At 35.4% G+C, this 21578-nt stretch overlaps 1 protein-coding gene across 2 annotated transcripts in view; it reads right to left on the reverse strand.

Annotated features, from left to right (window-relative positions):
- The window catches only part of DMXL1 (Dmx like 1), a 128285-nt gene that overhangs the window by 41110 nt on the left and 65597 nt on the right, over positions 1–21578 (reverse strand). For both annotated transcript variants that reach the window (XM_008699025.2, XM_008699024.2), the window contains exons 26-31: positions 20402–20478; positions 16995–17122; positions 16241–16489; positions 8217–8395; positions 3216–3346; positions 964–1049 (exon numbers count right to left, since the gene is read on the reverse strand). In XM_008699025.2, the coding sequence (XP_008697247.1) occupies positions 964–1049; positions 3216–3346; positions 8217–8395; positions 16241–16489; positions 16995–17122; positions 20402–20478 (850 nt within the window). The remainder of the gene's footprint in view (positions 1–963; positions 1050–3215; positions 3347–8216; positions 8396–16240; positions 16490–16994; positions 17123–20401; positions 20479–21578) is intronic.

Consider the following 21578-nt stretch of genomic DNA (forward strand, 5'->3'; position numbering starts at 1 on the left):
GACCAAAGATGAATGATAATTGATGGGTGTGACAATAATGAGGCTGATAATGGTGATAATTGCGAATGCCTGATGTGAAGTGGACCAAGGTTGTGGAAAGTGCAGTTACATGAGCTGTGTAGTATTTTTTCACTGAATTTACTGTAATGATATATATTTAGCCCTGAGTCATAAGTTAAAAATTCCAAAGAATGTGACAAACCATTTGTATTTCAAATGTATCTTAGGTTGTGGAAAGGGAGGTGGGTGGGGGGATGGAGTAACTGGGTGATGGGCATTAAAGGAGGGCACATGATGTGATAAACACTGGGTGTTATATGCAACTAATGAATCATTGAACATTATATCAAAACTAATGATGTACTATATGTTGGCTAATTGAATTTAAATTTAAAAAAGACAGATTTCAATAAAACACTATTGTTGTAAAAAAAAAAAAGAAATGATGTACTCATTTATTACTATGGAATATGAGAATAAACTACTCTCTCCATCATTCCAATGTAGTCACATAATAATTTTTGGTTAAATTGGTGTTTTTGTGTTTACCCTGTTATTTATAACTATAAATATAGATCACAGCTGGACCATGTGGTATAATATCATACCTCTTTCTTTCTGCACAATCTTTTCTTTCCCTGGAGTTAATAATCACTAAGTTTCTAAGTTTGCTTAGTTTTCTATGTGTCTACTGCTATTAAATCCCCCAACACCTCCAACTAGAGGTCTCAATACAATCAATCACGTCAGGTTCAGATCCCCTGCTTTCTTGGACACTGTCCTCCTAACGGCACCTAACAACATGATAGACACATTTACAGATGGCCGGTCTGGTTAAAAGAAACCTATCTTCTACAACAGGAAGTTACTAAAGTTTTTCTCGACTATTTGAAAAAAAAAATACAAAACAGTAATTCAAAAGCAATGGGAATAATTATTAGTTCATGTTAAGATATTTATTACCTGCAAGATCATGACCTGCAAAGGGATAGAAAGTCTTCAAATTGTTGAGCACCAACTGCACCATTGCCAAGCGCATCAATGACCAACTAAAAATAAAATAACAGTAGATCTGTTAAAAATTTACTTAGGGCTTCAGAAGAGTACACCACTCTCTAATCCAACAATTTCACTACCAAGAATCTACTCTGCAGATACACTTCCAGAAAAACAAAACAATATATACATGCAGTTACTCATGTCAGCTTTACCTATAAGAGCAAAAGAGTAGAAACAACCAATATCTGCCAGAAGAGTACGAATCTTGAAGTGTTAATATGAAGTGAACTCCAGTATGTATTAATAAATAATCAAATTATAGAACATTATATATACTATGCCACCTGCTACCTTCCATGAAAGAAAGTAGAGAAAAAAGATTTTACACACCTATAAACACACTTATTTTGCAAACAGAAGGATAAAACAGAAACTAATAAAAATGGGTATATGTAGAAGGTGTAGAGGAGAAATTCGGTGGAAGACAGAAATGTGAGATTTTACATTTTATATATTTTTGCTTTTTTTTAATTAAAAAAAGAACTTTCAACTTCTCTTTTAAAGTGAAACATTTATTTCTTAGAGTACTGGCTTTTTATTACTTTAGATTGTATATATAGAGTTTACCATCTTAACTATTTTTAAGTGTACAGTTCAGTGGCATTAAGTATATTCAACCAACACCACCATCTATTTCTAGAACTCTTTTCATCTTGCAAAACTGCACTACCCCCATTAAGCAATAATTCCCCATTTCCCCCTTCTCTTAGCCTCTGGCAATCAGCATTCTACCTTCTGTCTCTATGAATTTGACTACTCTAAGCATCTCATATATGGAATTATGCACCATTGCCATGGTTTTTGTCTATTTGGGACTGGTTTATTTCACTGAGCATGTTCTCAGAGTTCATCCACATTGTAACATGTGTCAGAATTTCCAACCTTTTTTAGGTTGAATAGTATTCCATTACATGAATATACCACATTTTGTTCATGCATTCATCTGTCAACAGATACTTGGTGTTTTTATCCCTTGACTATTATGAATAATGCTGTTATGAACACGGTTTCTACATATACTGATCCTATTTTTTTAGTATATGTGCTGTCGAAACAGGCACAGTTTGTACAAATATCTGTTCAAGACCCTGTTTTTAATTTCTTTGGGTATATACTCAGAAGTGAAATTGCTGGATCATATGGTAATTCTATTTTTAATTTCCTAACTACCATACGTTTTTCCATAGTGGCTGCACTATTTCTCATTCCCACCAACAGTACACAAGGGTTCCAATTTCTCCACATTCTTGCCAACACTGTTGTTTTCTGTTTTTTGGATAGTAGTCATTTTAACGGGTATGGAATAATCTCTCATTGTCATTTCAATTGGCATTTCCCTAATGATAAATGACAGCATCTTTTCTTGTGCTTATTGGTCATTTGTGTATCTTCTTTGGAAAAATATCTATTTAAGTCATTTGCCTGCTTTTTTAATTGGGTTGTTTGGTTTCTGTTGTTATTAAGTTACAGGGTTTGAATGACTTTTGAGACACGTAAATATTTTAGTATATTCAAAAAACAAAACTGGGTCAACAGGAAAAAACCAATATACTAGCAAGTAAAAATCTCATAATAATTCCTCCTTTCAACAATGAGTATTTCGTTTTTGTTAATATACTACTTATTTCCTGTGGAAAATTTCTATTTTTCTATCAAACCATTAACATACAGTGTTTTAATAAAATATATACACCTTTCAGAGACATACGACGTATCAAGAGGGACAAGATAATATCCTGTTACTCCTGCTTGTAAGGATAAAATAGCATGGGAGCTGAGGGTGAACATTTTGAACATTTATGACTTTTATAATATGTGGAAGCCATTTTTAAGACAGTAATCATTGACATCTTAGAGTATTAGTATTATACTAAAATGATTACATTTTCTAGGCTAAAACAGTGGAGTTTGTTTATCTCAGGGAGCAAAGGGCAAGGAATAGTTAGACAGCATTTGTGAGTACCGATTCATGGGTAATAAAAAACTGTGTAATTATACTTAAAGAAAGGAATTTAACAATTTCATCTAAAGAAGTCTGAGTTATAATGTGTGTTATAATTCAATAAGCTATCAATTTCATACACATTATTTTTAAAATTATGTATATAAGCCAAGATGAATTTTTAAAATGAAGCTTAAAATTAAATATTCCATACCTATATGAATTTGAATTAGAATGTTCTTGGAGATGGAAATCTGAGGCTAAAACATCATCATCGTCGTCATCACTTTCCAGACTCTCCTCTGAATCGTATTCTGCTCTACTTTGGGAAGGGGGTAGAAAAGGCTAAAATAAAAAAGTTACAGAATTTATCATTCTACTCTCTAATTTAAAACATTCAATTACAGAGTCTCATATTAGCAATTTATCCCATTTTCAGGTACTTCAATGTAAAAAAAGTAAAGTAACCAGTATTTGGCTGCTTCTTTTTTTGACATTCTATACCTTCAACATCACTTTACACAATTTTCTTATTAATTCAGCCATTCAACAAAAAAATCTATCAAGTATCAATATGTCAAAAACTATACTTGCCATAAGAATTTTTTTCTTTTAAGTACGCTCCACGCCCCAGTCTGGAGCCCAACATGGGGCTTGAACTCACAACCTTGAGATCAAGACCTGACCTCAAGAGTCGACGCTTAACCATCTGGGTGGCGCCCTTGCTATAAGGATTTTTAAGACATAAACACAGTCACTGCACTGAGAGTCACACAAAAAAACAGGCAAATAACAGAAAACTGAATAGAAATTGTATTTAGTTGTGCCATACAGAAAAGAGGACAGATGGGATTGAGAACAGTAACAAGAACTGACAGAAGCTGATCATGAAAGGCCTCTGCATAAAGTGGCACTTAAGCGAGACTGAAAGGACAAGAGGTAAGCCATAGAACAAGAGGGAAGAAAAGCATTTTAGGCTGTGGAAATCGTAGGTAGAAAGGCTTTAATGTGAAAGAGTTTGGTGTGGAAAGGAAGTGGTTTGACTGAAGCCCACTGTCGCAGGAGGATAAGTGTTGAGATGAACACTGAAGACAATGGCAGGAGACATGTGGGGCAGGGTTTTTGTAGGTCACAGTAAAGAGGGTAATGGAATGCCACCAGTGAGTTTTAAATAGAGGACAGGTATTGAGATTTCTTAAGAATATGACTATGCCCACTTCCTTATGAGAAAAAAACCTCAAATGGCAAGACCAGAAATGGAGACCTGAGTAGCCAAGTAAGGCAAGAGTTGACAGTCTGGATGAAACCGCTATAGAAATGTAAAGATGGATGGAAATTTGGATGGACACACTGTGCTTCAGCAAGGCTTGGCTTTAAACTGAACAAATTTTTCTCTTCCTCATTCTTGAAGGCCCCCCCCCCCCGACTTTTTTCTGTAGGAACTCAGTATCAATGTGGACATCTCACTGACTTCAGTGTGTACTCAGTCATGAGATTCGGATGGCTGGCGCCTGCGCTAGTCAGAGACCATCTTGGAAGACATGATGAACAGAGCTGCCAGCTGCCACCAGATTCCTATCTAAACCACCCAGATTCTGTATTTTCCTCTAAAACCCCACAGCCTTTTACCCTATGTGGGTCTGCACTTTTGAAAGCACTGGCCGGCTACAGCTTCCTTTACCTGGCAAAGCAATAAAACTATCATTCTTCTTTATCCCCTAACTCTGTCTTTGTGTTATATTTTGGCTCCAGATCACAGAGGTTGGTTTCCAACAACATGGATGTATGTGTTAGTGAGGAATATGGAGAGAAATAACATACTGACACTATATTTTGGGGAAAGCACTGACAGATATGCCAATAAGTATGGACAGCAAGGGACAGAGAAGAAAAAAACTATTTGTAGGTTTCTGGCTTGAGCCAGCTATTAGGATGAAGATGCCATTTACTGGTTCGAGAGAACTTTGGTTATAAAAAGAAGGTTCTGGACAAAATAAATATCAAAAACCCAAATCTTGAAGAAGATCAAGATTCACAGGTCAAGTGGAAAGGGAAGAATGAAGAAAGGAGACTATGAAAGAATAAATAGTAAGGTTAGGGGAAAAAAAAACTAGAAGAGAATGGCATTAAGGGAACAAGACAAAAAAGCATTTTCAAGGAGGAAATGGTCCCATGTGTTGAATAATGCTAAGAGTTCAAATGAGATGATGATAAAAAAGTTTCAGTTATATGTGACAACATGGATGCCCCATGAATCTCAACAGCAGCTTCAGTGGGGTTGCTGTGTCAGAAGTCACACAGTGGGTAACTATGAAAGAGACCTAAGGTAACAGGAAAAAAATGTGTATATAGTTTTAAAAAGTTGAATGATAACAGGAAGCAGAGAAATGGAGTAATAGCTGGAAAAAGTTCCGGGATCGAAGCAGGATTTGGAATGACAGACAGTAGAGCACACTTCTGTCCTGATGGGAAGCAGTCAACAGGGATGAGAGTCAAGAGTAGAGAAGAAAAGCACAATTGGGATTCAGAACAGAATTGAAGTCTCTGATAGGAAGGACTCTTCCTCCTTAATAACAGGAGGAATGAGAAAGATGGGAACAAATGTTACAGCTTCATGACAGGATGGTTAGAGTCTTGTGTGATTCTATGTTTTAATGCCTTATAACTTACAGTTAAGAGTGAAGATGGAAGACGAGATATGGGAAATCTGAAGTTATAAAATCTTTGGTGTAGGAAAGCCCAGTGAAGATACATAGGAGGGATGGGAGAACTCTGAAAGAGCTGAGAGAGAAGCTCGTAAGTCCTTCACCAGAAAGCAAAACTGCACAAAGTTGTAAAAAAGAACCATTTAAAGATACTGGAAATTCATCAATACACACAACACACAGAGAAGCACTTACTCAAGAAAAATCTACTGGAATCTCTGGAGAAACAGTGAGAACCTGGCATTTTGGTCGGGGCATTGCTACCCCACCCCCGCCGCTCTGTGCTGCAGCTGTTCTACCGGAGGCAGCAGGGCAGTCCACGAGCACCAAGAACTCTGCTGCATGGCCAGAGGCGGCTGACTGGAGTAAAAATCCCAGGCCCGGTGGCACTGTCAAAAACAGAGATCTCAGTACCAAACACCAAGGAAAGGCTAAGCTCTCAACTAGCCTGAGGCTGTGATATGAATTGGGACAACGGCAGATCAGCCAGAAATTGAACAAGATCCAGGAACAAGAGAGTTAAAGAAGGCCTTCCTGATCACGAATCCTCTATCAATGAAAACTGTGCTTCAAAAATGAAGATGACATAAAGATATTCCCATATCAATAAGAGGCTCAACAAACATTTGTTGAATAAATGAATGACTCTGCAAAAGGCAATGAGGAACAAGGAAAGACAAATACCTGTCTTTACCCCAAGTATATAGGATACAAGAAAAATAAAAGCTATTGCTTAACATGCATAAAGGATTGGTGTCAGCAGCAAATAGTTAGGTATCAAATAATAGAAGAAAATAAGAAGAACATCCACAAGTTGAGAATGTGAAAGATGTGGCTGATCACAGAAGCAGAAGATACAAACAGGCCATTTTTGCTTTGCGTAGTAGCACAGGAACATGAAAACGACCATGCAAGCTGAAACCCTTGTAAGGTAATCTTAATAAACAAAGGAAAAATTACAAATATTCTGTGACTAGGAAAAATATTTTCAAAACAATAAAACTCTTATGGTTGGCAATAAATGTATAGGGAAATGAAAAAATAGTAAAAATAATATTTATTTAGCACACTGTAATCAAAATATTAGAAATATTGAGAATTTTAGTGTTTTATTTATTTTTTTAAAGATTTTTACTTATTTGAGAGAGAGAATGAACAAGTGAGAGGCAGAGGGAAAGGGAGAGGGAGAAGCAGACTCCCTGCCGAGCAGGGAGCCTGATTTGGGACTCGATCCCAGGACCTTGAGATCATGACCTGAGCTGAAGGTAGATGCTTAATCGAGTGAGCCACCCAGGTACCCCATCAAGTGTTTTATTTCTTTGTAAAAAATTTATCAAGAGTACTTCGAATAGTGCTTGCCTTCTTCTAACTCTGTAATTTAGGACAAAGCAAGCATCTTTCCTAATCCTTGGCAAACCATCATACTTGTTTCTAAGTTTGTATCAGCTTCCAACATTTTATTCTTCACACTTTCAATGCTGTGAAATATTAGCCAGAATTCCTTTAATTTCACTATCTCTAGAACATCTTCATTCCTGTGTTCCACTTTCCTTACCTCTGTTGACAAGTTAGCCTTCACTAACTCCTCTGGTTGCACATCCAGAGTCTCTCAAATGACAGCAATGTCAGTAGCCCCAATGTGAGCGATTTTTCCATAACTTTGTTTATATTTGATTTTTTTCTGTAAAAAGCATCTTTCATTTTCTATTTATATTCGATTAGCCAACATACCGCTTACATTCCATCTCAATGTCACTTACAGTGCTACCACTTGTCACTGTGTGGTTGCACTTCCTCTTTGTGAGCCAATTTCCTCTTCTGATTATTCAGTTTTGTAGAATGTCACTTGAGCTTGTCGCTTTGCTGTCTGTATACGAACTGAGTAATGGGCCCTAAATGACCAGTTGCCAAGAGACTTGGAAAGAACCGTTGTGACCGATCACTGCACATGAGGCGCATCCGCCTTTTCCACAGTGACATGTGCACGGAAGAGCCAGCGGGGAAGTTCGTACTTGAGGTAACTCCTTACAGTTAATAGACTGTTGCCGAGGGACTCGTTACTTAACTAAACAGCAGTAACTATAACGTAGTTATAGTTATATATATATACTATATATATATAGTATATATAAGAACCATGCACACCCGTCTGCAGTACAGAAAAGGAATGACAGCATGAATGACCCTGTGACCTCTAGCAGTCTGGATTCCTTAATTACCATTAAGTACATTAGCACTAAGGTGTTGACCAATTTATCTTTTCATCTAAGAACTGTATTTTGTTTAAAATATAGAAATCATAACTTATCAAAGTACTGCCTTAAAAACTGGATGGAAATGGCCAAATATTTTTGAGGGTTTTTTGTTTCGTTTTGTTATGCAGCCTGACAAAATGAAATCTTTCTAAACCAGAGTGGGAAAATACTTGGAAGCAGCAACAGTCCACTAATTCTAAACATTTTCATGTCATTTCGTTGCATAAATGTTGTTCTAGGTGGCACTTTTATTACCTTGGCTATGAAATAGTCCCAGATACTGAGCTCCGGTGGGATAAACTTCTCTTGGACTGCCAGTGACTCCTGGCTAACTACTGATGAGGAAGAGGTCGGTGGGGCAGATTCTCTGCAAGAAATTTTTGATGGCCTAAAACGTTTGTTCTGTTTCTCTCCTTCTTCCACAAGTGAAGAAACTAATAAAAACAAAATAAAGTATTATTAAAGTAAGTACTATTTCCATTGTACTAATTTCACCTATCTTTACATAAGATTTAAGGTTACAAGTAAGCAGAAACACAAAACTGAGATCATTATGACAGTAAGGTAAAAAAATAAAATAGGTACAAGTGAGACAAAAATTACTGTAAAAAGCAGTCTTTATCTCAACTTATTCTTCACTCTCTGAATGTTAACTTTTCTATTGCATATGTGGGCAATAGGATATAGTATCTGCCTATAAATGAGTCCACAATTGAGCTAAGATCGTGAAAGAAAATTACCTACATCCCTTTACTTTGAAGAATACCATGGAAAACAGTATCTTGGGATGTCAATGTCAATTGACGGCAACAACTCACTTACGAGGTTCTTTAGTAATCCCCTGGCCTTTTATCTACATACAAAATTGAATGTTTTCACTGAAAATATAAAAAAAAATTCAAATACGTAACAAGCGAATTAAACTGACTCAGACTTTTGGAAATGGCTTGCACACATAATTTCCTGGTCAGTGGAATAACAAAGAGGGAGAAAATGCAATCTTTGTTGTTTTAACTTTTAAACACTTAATGGTTAGTATTCTCTTAATATTTTACTTTAGAGTATTATGGGCCTCAGGAAAGAAAAACAAGTTACACAAATCTATAAATAACAAATACGAAGTCATAAGATTCAAATCACCAAAACAGAACCATGGATGTCCCAAACAGAAGCTTATGTCTAATCAACAAGCGAACAGCCCCACAATAAGGCACACCAATATTCTCCTTCAATGGTTCCAGTGAGAACTGACTTACCTTCCAAAGGAATGCAAATATGTGTTCTGTAATATAATTTTGTTTTATTGTTTGAAGCTACTCAGCTTGCATAAACAGCATGCTCATGCATTATATCAAGCTACAGCCAAGCTGAGTATAACAAAGTGATTTAGTGATTTCAGGAAAAAAGGAAATTAAAATGGATAAAAATTCTAAAAGATTGCTAAGACGTGGTATGATTATTACATAACTCCCAAATGATTTTAAAAGGAACTTTCAGATTAAATGTGTAAATTTCTGCCTTTTTAAAAAAGATTTATTTATTTATTTGAGAGAGAGAGCGCATGCATGAGTGGGAGGAGGGGCAGAAGGAGAAGGACCCTGAGGACACTGCGCGGGGGTCTGACGTGGGGCTGATCTCAAGACCCTGAAAACACTCGAAACCAAGTCAGATGCTTAACTAACTGAGCCGCTCAGGTGCCCCAATTTTTTTTCTGTTTTTAAAAGCAACTGATAGTCAACAATCATATTTCTAATATATGTTGCATACATTCGTATTCATTCTAAAACTTAAACAGTGGTTCTACCAAATTCTGATCAAGTAAAAAATTCAGACTATAAGGATATTCTTTACCTTTCAAAAAAATTAATGCTGTGGTTTAAAATAAATTAATCATTTGACTTTAGCATTACTATTTTGCTTTTTTTGTTTTTAGATTAGAAGGCATATGAACATAGAAGCTTAAAGGAGCTCTGGAAAAATAAAACTTACAAACAACACTAAATGAATACATTTTTGCCAAGATAGCTATATGATAAAAAATCAGAGTTTTTTTTTTATGTTTTTTTTTTTAAGATTTATTTATTTATTTGACAGAGAGAGACAGACAGCAAGAGAGGGAACACAAGCAGGGGGAGTGGGAGAGGAAGAAGCAGGCTCCCAGCAGAGCAGGGAGCCTGATGAGGGGCTCGATCCCAGGACCCCAGGATCACGTCCTGAGCCAAAGACAGACGCTTACCGACTGAGCCACCCAGCCGCCCCCCAAAATCAGAGTTTTAAAGCCAAAACCTAAGAATATTTTTTAAAAGGAAAAAAATTTACAAGTACAGTCAATGAACCCAGACACTGACATGAAAATAAGAAAAGTTACCATACTGGGGGCTAAATGTTTAAAATTACAGACTCGATACCAGAAATATAAAACCACTTATTAAAATACTTTTGATGAACAAAGAAAAAAAATGGGAAACAGATTCATAGTGAATGTTCTATTACTTGAAATGCTATAAATAAAGGGACCTCAGTGATACCTCCCAGCAAACAAGAAATAACCTGCAGCTTCTCATTAGCGTAAACACTTCTTCTTTTCCCATAAATTACAGCAAGATTTAAGACAATTTTATGTTTAAATCACAGTGGGTTAGCAGTCATGAAGGACAGACAGAGACCACACAGTGGCTGAGCTGATTTTTGAAAATGCTAATAATCAAATATCAAGAACCTCTGTCACTCCTTGGATACAAACTGACTCTACTGTTCCATTACCAAGGAGGTAAATGGCTACTTTACTAGTAACGGAAGAAAAAAAACAGTATTACGGAGAATTGAAAAGGAACTTGGATGTGGTGCTTAGAAATTATAAGAAACATAGAGAGGCTAGAAAGTGGGTAAAGAAAAACCAACATATCCATAGGTAAGAAAAGAAAGAATCACTCACTAACATAAATTTCTTAAATTTCTTAGCTGCTTTGGATTCATGGAAAGTACTTTAAAGAAGTACTTTTAAAGTCAAGATAGTGGACTTTCCCTCCATTTTAAGAATCTTTATCCTCACTCCTAGTACTGCAGTGACTTCCTGGAACTATGGACATGACGCCCTAAAGAACACAAAACAGAAATGGAGAAATGGTTAAGAGGCTACATCTAAAGAATGGGCAGAGTAGGTACAGAGGAGTTAGAAAGACAAAGTTGCTTTTTTATCATAAATTCTTCTGGAATATGGATTTATTACCATGCATATATACTGCTTTGATTAAAATCAAAACGTAAGAGGAAGGCTAACAAGCTAACACTTTCTGAGTTTATAATTTTATGTTTTAAAAGAATTTATTTGAGAGAGAGCACGAGTAAGCATGAGCATGGGTGGTGGTGAAGGTGGGGCAGTGAAAGTGGGACAGAGGTAGAGGGAGAAGCAGACTCCTGCTGAGTGGGGAGTCCGACATGGGGCTTGATCCCAGGATCCCGAGGTCATGACCTGAGCTGAAGGCAGACGCTCAACTGAATGAGCCACGCAGGCGCCCCTAAATTAATTATTTTATTTTATTTTTTTTTTTTAAAGATTTTATTTATTTATTCGACAGAGATAGAGACAGCCAGCAAGAGACGGAACACAAGCAGGGGGAGTGGGAGAGGAAGAAGCAGGCTCATAGCGGAAGAGCCTGATGTGGGGCTCGATCCCATAACGCCGGGATCACGCCCTGAGCCGAAGGCAGATGCTTAACCGCTGTGCCACCCAGGCGCCCCTTAAATTAATAATTTTAAATCAAAATTAATATTCTAAACCTAGACTTAAATGTTATTTCTTTTAAAAAGTGACCTCAAAGTAACCAGCAGAATGATCTCACTCTCTGCTTCTCAATCTAAGGCACATTTATTACAAGACCATTCATGAGTGTGCCAGACAGTGCCCGAAACTTCAGGGGGGACAATGATCTGGACCGTCAAGTTTAGCTCCAAAATTTAGGGGGTGGGAGGATGAAGGTAAGTCATTTAAATGATGGTTTAAAATATTTTATTGGAAAGAAACAAAGATATGGAGAAGACAAAAGTCATGTAAGTTCAAGATAAAATAGATCCCGAATCTATTTCTTGCTTTTGGCAAAATAATTCAGTATAAGAGATCTCCTAAGAGATATATATATATATATTTACTCCCCTTTAGCATCCTCAGGCAAAAAATTTGAGAAGTACAAATATAGGCCAACACAAATTAAATAAAAAAATTCTCAAAATTATATGTAAAACATGACTTTGCAAGTAAACTTCAAAGATTCTTAAAAGGAAAAGACCAAAACAGATTCAAGGAGTAGTAAATTTAAGGTATTTATTAATCCTCAAAGAATAAAATTAATGCTAAAAAAGGTCTGACAGGTGATATTTTCCAGATTTTAGAAAGACTGACTCTCAAGGATCGGTTGGGTACGGTAGTACCTTGTACCTGCTTCATAAGTACCTATAAAAATAAAATGATGACTATCTTAGTAGAAAGTAGTGATTTGTCTCCAAATCACAGAGCAAGTAGTTTCCAAGGTAGTTGGTGTTCAAAGTGGTTCTCTGGAATATGGAAAGAAAATATTACAATTACTACTTAGATTTATTTTTTAATAAGCAGAAGTGAGGAAAAGGAAGAGAAGAGAAACAGGGTGAGAAGGAGGAGTGGAGGAGGAGAAAGAGAAAGAGGAGAAGGCAGTAGAGGAAGAACAAGAAAGGGGGGATGGGAGAAGGGGAGGGAAGTGGTAAGGGGAAGAAAAAAATCTGTCAATGTTTAATATCTGGATCAGCAAGAGTACGTGTATTTATAAATAAGTAAACACACACATACTGAGGATTTGCTCAAGCATGTTTTGTGGATAGGGTTACGCAATAAAAAATCTGGAGATCACACTACTTTTCCATCACCCTGAAGACCACGATGCAGATGTGCCTGTTAAGATTTCAGCTCCGGCTCAAAAGACTTATTAAAAGTGAGAAAGGAGTATATACATACATTGAAATATTACTCAGCTGTACAAAGAAAACTCTATCATGTGCCACACATGGATGAACCTTAAGGACATTGTGCCAAGTGAAATAAGCCTGTCACAAAAGGACAAATATGGTAGTTATGAAATGAATAATTTTTTAATGAAAATTTGTATCTATCCCTCAAAAAAATGTCTGTCCAAGGAGTCTAACAAAAGATGTATTCCCTTCTCCGGCAAACTAGTTATTTTTCGGTTCAGTAGCCAGTTAAAATTATTGGGCATATTCATCTGTAAACAGCTGATCATTTTCTATTTTAAAAATGCTGAAGTCTTATACTTTTTCTGGTCAAGAAGTGTTACTGTTTTATATATTTTGCTAAAGGAAGGATAGCAATGACATCTATAACCACTAAATACTGAATAGAAAAATTTTATTTTTATACAAGTTTTAAGGGAAAAGCAAAACATTTGGATTTTCTGATCCATATTTAACATAAATAATCAAATGGCAAAAATATACTTTTAAATGTCTAAAACATCATCAGCAGTCTCATAGTTAAAAAAAAAAAGATATGCTTACCACAAATAAAATATTCATTTTATATTTTATTCCTCAATGTGAGGACATAAAAAAAATCATTACTATAAATTTATCAAGATGAAGATGGAAAATTCACAGTTCTCATAATTGCAAATATTATGACAAAATACAATAAAAAATCTTCAATAAAAACACTGCTTTTCTTTATCATATGCAATAAAAAGCAAAGTATGGATTTCTGTTAGCAGAAAAAAAATCATTTTTCCAAACTTGCTATTGCTCACCTGATTATCTATTTTAAAAATTAACCATAATAACAAAATAATTCCTAACTCCACGAACATACACTTGCACTAATTTGTTAGGAAAAAAATCCTTCATTAATATATGATGTGCAATTCACCAAATTAAATTTGATTAAAAAAATAATAATAAATTACTGATTACATCAACATCTTTGTTAAGCATTCTAACCTGCCAAACTGAAATCTAACAGAAATCATCTACCATTTTCTTACATTACAAAGCTTAGTCATATTTAAATTTTGTCACTAAAAATATTAGTGCATTAAGTATATAAAAGATGTGTAGAGAGAAATATAATTTAGTTCATGATAATGATGTACTATATGTTGGCTAACTGAATTTAAATAAAAAGGAAAAAAAGAAAAAAAGAAAAATAATAATTTAGTTCATGAGACCATCATTGCAAAGAAAACTGAAATCAGAATTTACACCAGAACAAGGAAAACAAACAGTGACTTTTAATTCCTCTTCTGGCACTAAGTTACATCTATGATTGATACCACATAGTTTCTGGGTTCTCAAAGACAGATGAGTATCACATAACCTGGATGTGGCCTTAGCACTAAGTGAACCACACATTTTAAGTATTCTGTGTTATTTGCCACCAAGGCATTAAATGTACAGATGCAGGTAATTTTCAGTCACTTTGACTATTTAGGGTTCAGTAAGTGATGGAATACAGATTATGATGGTACCTATAAGATAATTTATATAATGGTATTTGTGTGTAGAAACAACTAAAACTGAGTGGTTCAACAAAGAACTTAAGACTTTGAGTAACGTTCTTTACACATCTGTGCTCAGTAGAAATGGTTGGAATTGAGACCTGGTGACTGGTTAGCAAGAATATTTTTTTTTAAAGATTATTTATTTATTTATTTGACAGAGAGAGAGACAGCCAGCGAGAGAGGGAACACAAGCAGGGGGAGTGGGAGAGGGAGAAGCAGGCTCCCAGGGATCGATCCCAGGGATCCAGGATCATGCCCTGAGCTGAAGGCAGACATTTAACGACTGAGCCACCCAGGTGCCCCTAGTAAGAATATTTTTAATTTTACAGGTATTTGGACATTCCATAGCAAGAATTTATCCCTTTTTAACATTTCATATTAACCAGATCAAAGTTTTATATGATTTTCTCTTAGGACACATTAAAAACAGGGCCACAATTAGTTTACCAGTTTCTTTAATGGTACTCTCAGTAGAGCTATAAATCTTACTCCCTCTTAGACTTTGAAAGTTTTTCTTTAATTGGATTCAGATAGCTGAAGTTAAATATATATATATATATATATATGTATGTATGTATGTATATTTAATATATAATATATATTCCAAAGCAAATTTCATGAAAAGTTAGTCTTTTTCTTTTTTGTCCATATAAAAAATGAAGCAGAGGGAACTACTCCTTAAAAATTAGAAGAGATGTCATAAAAATGAAAGTATTTTTAAAAATATGAAAACTAAGATTATCACATATGGGCTACTAAATTACAAAAAGAAAATTTAACAGCTAGGTAGAAGGTATTATGAAGATTCTTTTCATGTCAAGATATAATATATATATAGTTTCAATATTAAAAAGTTTAGAAACAGGGATACAGTTGTTTAAAATAATTACTTTTCCTGGTATTATGAACACTTAGAAATCCAAAACCCCTAATGGCCAGAATCATAGTATGCAAAACATAAAGCAGCCTCATTGGAAATGTTTTCCAGACATTTCAAGCCATAGTCTGATTTACCATGATTAGCACTGACATTTATTTCTACACATTTAAAAAGATGTTAAAGTCTAAGCAATAGAAAACATCAAAGGAAATAATTTAAAAGCAGAATAAAAAGCAGAGATGGTTTTCTGAAATGTTAATCATTATTTTAAATCAGAAATATGGCTTGATTAAAGGTTTATTTTCTATTTTAAGTGCCATACAAAATAAAACGGGCCCAAGGTACCCCAACCCCTCCAAAACAACACAAAGCAAGCTGAGCCGTAAAAGCCTATTTCTAAAGCTAGTATCTTGCCTGCACGACTGGGAGGGCTATGAGAACTGATGGTTGAAAGAGCTTTCGTAAAGCCCACACATTCCATGGAGAATACCACTACCTGGTGGGGGCTAGGCATAGCAAAGTGCCTTCCTGCCAAAGAAAGAAGAGAGAATCTGTATTTGGGATAGAACAAAGACCAGTGTTACAGTATATTTCAAAAACAAATGATCATTTCAACAGCAAGAGATTTAAGAAAACCACATTAGATAGTTCTAATCACTGGTGCACAAGTGTCTTAGTTTGAAAACTACACCAGAAACCTGACACTGCATTTTCACCATTTGTTCATGCTTTAAGAAAATGATCTGTAACAAAAACTTTCTGTGAATAAATTAAAATGTAATTACACTTGACAAAGTTATCATTCAGACGAAGAAATAAAGTTTCAGTCTTAAAAATAAACAAACAAACACGAGAGCACTAACCGGGTAAAGCTTTCGAGTGTGTGTGTTCTTTGCTGGGAACATGTGCACCTCCACCAAACACAGCAGACCACATTTTTTCGTTCAGAGGATGGGCCACAATCCGAAACAGTTCATTACTAGAATGTGTTGCCAGGCCATGGATGAAGAGACTCAGATACACAGCTGTGAGAATCTCACAGAGCAAGACTGTAAGCCCTGACTGGGCTTCCTCGCCAGAAGAATTCAAAAGTCGAATCAGAGACGTGATTCCTAGAACAAACAAACACAGCTACCACTGACAATAAATTTTAAAAATAAAAAACTATATTTTTTAATTATTAGATCAGGATTAAAGTTTTTTCTTCTCTAGGTTCACAGACTAGAAGTTATATACAGTTAATGCACAAATACTGAGCATTTGTTCGATATAGAGAAACAATGAAAATCTATTATCTAATACAAATCTGATACATAAATTTAATTCCCACAACAAATGTTTTTCTATTATGACAAAAAATTGTAACAAGTGATACAACAAAACATTTGAGTCATTTTAGTAAAATGGCCAAGGAAATACCAATGTTAAGTAACTGCGAAATTTATAATGAGTGGTAAATACTGAAGTGGTATCATTTCTAACAATATTGAACAGTGATTATCAGGAAGAAAAACCACACCGAATATACTTTTTCCTCATCTGATTAAATTCAATAAGGCTAAGAAAAAATTCATATATATTTATTTACGTATATATATATACATAAATTATTTATACCTGGCCATTGTGCTGGTGATGTATTAGGAGTTATTGCTTCATCTAAGCTTCCTGCTTTCAAAGAATGTCGATGGGGAAGCAGTACTGTCTGATACATCATTCCAGTAAACTGATTTGTTTGAAATGAACTAAGAGAAGAAAACATTTAAATAAGAATAATCTATAATAATAACAATATATGAAAATAATAATGAAATATAATGATCTAAAATGAATTTCACATGTAATATTTCCATGTTTTAGATCTAACTTCTAGGGTATCTTAAAATTCAAATTTTTATTAGTTATGCTGCTATTACTGATCTAAGTACTGTTCTATATAGTCTGGTGATATATTAAAACCAAGTATCCTTTAAGTGCAAACATGCAAATTTTCTAAATTAAAATACATGTGATAGGTTTTAAGTATATTTATTTAATGAAAGATATAGAATATACAAATGAGAAAACTAAATCACTATTGACCACAAATAGCAAGCTATTCTATCAAAGTTCAAAACAAGGTTATCTGGTTGAAAATAAAGTTTAGGTTGAGTTTGATACTTAATGGCTGTCGACCCTACATCAGGATAGGTTACATCAGGTATATGCACAAGGTACCAGGGATATAATGTAAAATGTGGTTTTTATATCCATGAAATTTATAGTCTGGTGGAGGAATCAGACAGAAATAATTTTATCATATTGCTTTTCTTTTCTTTTTTTTTTTTTTTTTGAGAGAGAGTGAGTGGGGAGGAAAGGGGAGCAGAGGGATAGGGAGAGAGAGAATCCCAAGCAGACTCCATACCCCGCACAGAGCCGGAAGTGCAGCTTGATCCCACAGCCCTGATATCATGACCTGAGACGAAATCAAGAGTCAGGCACCCCTATCATATTGCTTTTTTTTTTTTTTTTTTTTTTTGAGAGAGAGTGAGTGGGGAGGAAAGGGGAGCAGAGGGATAGGGAGAGAGAGAATCCCAAGCAGACTCCATACCCAGCACAGAGCCGGAAGTGCAGCTTGATCCCACAGCCCTGATATCATGACCTGAGACGAAATCAAGAGTCAGGCACCCCTATCATATTGCTTTTAGAGACAAAACCTACGCATACAAGGTTATGAAAGCAAAAGGGGGGAGTGTTTTACACAATTTGGAAATTTACACAATTCAGCTTCTCCAAGTAAATGGCACTTTAAATTAAAACTAAATAAATAGATCAATGAACAAAGGAACTTGCAGCTTGACATAAACTATGAAATACATCTGACAGAAGATGGTACAAAAGTTTTTGTTAAATCCTCTCAGAAATTCCTATATCAAATGTGAAGTAAATGAATGTCATATTTATTTATTTATTTATTTTTTTAAAAAGATTTTATTTATTTATTTGACAGAGATAGAGACAGCCAGAGAGAGAGGGAACACAAGCAGGGGGAGTGGGAGAGGAAGAAGCAGGCTCATAGCAGAGGGGCCTGATGTGGGGCTCGATCCCAGAATGCCAGGATCACGCCCTGAGCCGAAGGCAGACGCTTAACTGCTGTGCCACCCAGGCGCCCCTGAATGTCATTTAAATACAGCACATTTACTGGTTTAGATTTGCTCTGACTGTCAAGTCTTCTATCGGTCATAACGTTTTGATGCATTTGTAAATAGTTTCACTTGCTTTACTTTGCAGCTTCGAGATGGCAGGTTGCCAACAAAAAAATCCCCCTGCTACATTAAATCTATGGAAATGATGAAAAAAGATAAAGATACGTTGATAAAAATAAAGCCACAATCAGTAACAAGAAAGTGAACTCTTGGAGGACAAAGGCCAAAGAAATCAAGTTGAAGCTACCTTGGGAATATAGAAACAGATTAGTAAATTGAGACTCCCATGGGAGGGAGAATTGAAACACATAAGACAAGCAAAAATCAACACCAAGGAAGGCTAAATCATGTAAGAAACAACAAACTCAGTGAATGACCTGCCCCTGAGGAAGCAGACTTATAAGAACATGACAGAAGGTGCTTTATACTCAGAGAGGTTAAAACAATTAAGAAATACAGACAATAAGTTATAAAAATAAAAGTGGCCATTAAAATCAACAAGGAGATCTTAAAAATGAAAAACAATTTCTAAAACACGAACTTAGGCTAAATAAAAGATAAGACATTGCTGAAGAAGGAGTGAGAGTCTGAAAAATGAAACCAGGATTTCTCCTGAAATGAAGCAAAAATAAATAAAGAAAACAATATGAGATGAAAGCTAAAAGGAAAATAAGAGAAACCTGTAAGCTCCAATACCTGTCTAGTAAGAAACAGGGGAGAGAAGACAAGAAGGGGCGCCTGGATGGCAGAGTCGTTAAGCATCTGCCTTCGGCTCAGGTCTTGATCCCAGCGTTCTGGGATAGAGCCCCACATCAGGCTCCTCCGCTAGGCGCCTACTTCTTCCTCTCCTCTCTCACTCCCCCTGCTTGTGTTCCCTCTCTCACTGGCTGTCTCTGTCAAATAAATAAATAAAATCTTAAAAAAAAAATTTAAAGAAATACAGTCAAGAAACAAAACAAAGGATCACAGGGGAAAAAGAAAAGAGAGGCAAACCAAGAAACAGATTATTAACTCTAGAGAACAAACTGATGGGTTACCAGAGGGGAGGTGGGGGGGGGGAATGGGTGAAACAGGTGATGGGGAATAAGGAGGGCATCACAAGGTGATGAAGTGTTGTATCACTATATTGTACACCTAAAATGAATATTACACTGTTATGTTAACTAACTGGAATTTAAATAAAAATTTTTAAAAAAGGACAGAGGATTTCAAAGATACCAAAGTGTCAGACCAAAGGAAGATACCAAAGTGTCAAACAGTATGTTTTAAAAGTCTAGCTAAATTATAGTGAAACCTTAGGCTATAAAGAGAAAAATCATAAACATCACTCTTTGGTAAAATTTTTCTCTATTTCAAGTCAGTTACTCCTTCCTTTGTGCTTCCTGAGCCTTTCACTATATTATAATTATACAATATAGTACATTATAATATTATAGTTTATAAATATAAATAATATATATATAATTATAACTATACTATAGTACTTATCACTTCAGTGCAATGTCATGTTACATGTATCACTTATCAACTTCTATGATTGTTTCTAACTAGACGGACCTCAAGAAAGGAGAACTTATCTTAGTGCATATCACAATGCCTGGCATTAGGCAGTGATCAATAAAAGTTAGCTAAATTAGTTATACTGACAAGGGTCTACTTAACATTCATTTGCCATAAAGACAGAAGCTAAAATTCAAAGATGGAAAAATAGTACTCATCACTTCAAATGCTTTCTGCATTATTCAGACTGTCATAATTTTTTCTACCGCAAAAGTACACAAATTCTGAAACCTCATCAGTTACCGCAAACAGTCCTAAATTTCACAAAAAGGTATTTACCTGTAGTTATGACTACCACAAAGGCACTGATAAATACAAGCAGAAAGTGAGGCTGCTAAAGTATGCATTACATATACCTGAAAAACAAACAAACAAAATTAAGTACAACTTTTAAAAAATCAAACTTGTTTCAAGAGCTACAATAATCTAGCAATGTAAAAAAGATGGAAAAACTACTGTCCTTAAAAACTGTTTCCGTTTTTTCCTTAACAATCATTTATGCCTATAGAGATCGCACTACAAATTAAAAACACTAAGGCCGTTGGCAGAAATCATAAAACACAGACACCTGCTACCTAATTTTTATTTCAAGAACAAATGGGAAGAGATGTTAGCTATTCAGTAGTGCATAAGCCATGTATTAAAAGAAAACTCTCCAAGATTCAACCTGCTTCCTCAACCAAAATATGTAAAAGCTCAGTGTGATAAATGAGAGTTTACCTATGGACAGGTCACTGAAGCATATGGTACCATATATTCTAGCTACTAGAGAAAACAAGCAATCTAAAGAAAGTGCAATTATTTAGAGAAAGAAGGTTTGAAAGACAGCAACTGAAGGGCAAACATTTGTACTGAGAAAGAGAAGGCTCTAAACATGGCATGACAAGCAATGAGAGAGGTAGATCTGAGACGCACACCTAGGTCAGAAAGCAAACTAGATTAGACTATTTAAAACACTAGGTACTCGATCTAATCATGAAGTATGATGGTCTTCTATGTAGATAAAAATGGGAGTCAGAGATGAAAATCAAATTGCTATTTCCCTTTCAATTATCAATAAGATGTGTGGTATGAATTAAAATCAAGAATATCACCATAAAAATGAAGACAGCAAGTCCAAATATGGGAAATTACAAAAATGATTAGAATATTTTCTAGCTTCTCTAGGAAGGGAAGGATGAAGGGGGGGGTAAACAGAAGGGGGAATGAACCATGAGAGACTGTGGACTCTGGGAAACAAACTGAGGGCTTCAGAGGGGAGGGGGTGGGGGAATGGGATAGGCCGGTGATGGGTAGTAAGGGCACGTATTGCATGGTGCACTGGGTGTTATACGCAAAAAATGAATCATGGAACATTGCATCAAAAACTGGGGATGTACTGTGTGATGACTAATATAACAAAATAAAAATTATAAAAAAAAAAAGAATATTTTCTAGCTTCTCCAATAAAAGGGGA

The sequence above is a fragment of the Ursus maritimus genome, unplaced genomic scaffold (genome assembly GCF_017311325.1).
Source record: "Ursus maritimus isolate PB19 unplaced genomic scaffold, ASM1731132v1 scaffold_5, whole genome shotgun sequence".
Classification (NCBI taxonomy): Eukaryota; Metazoa; Chordata; class Mammalia; order Carnivora; family Ursidae; genus Ursus; species Ursus maritimus.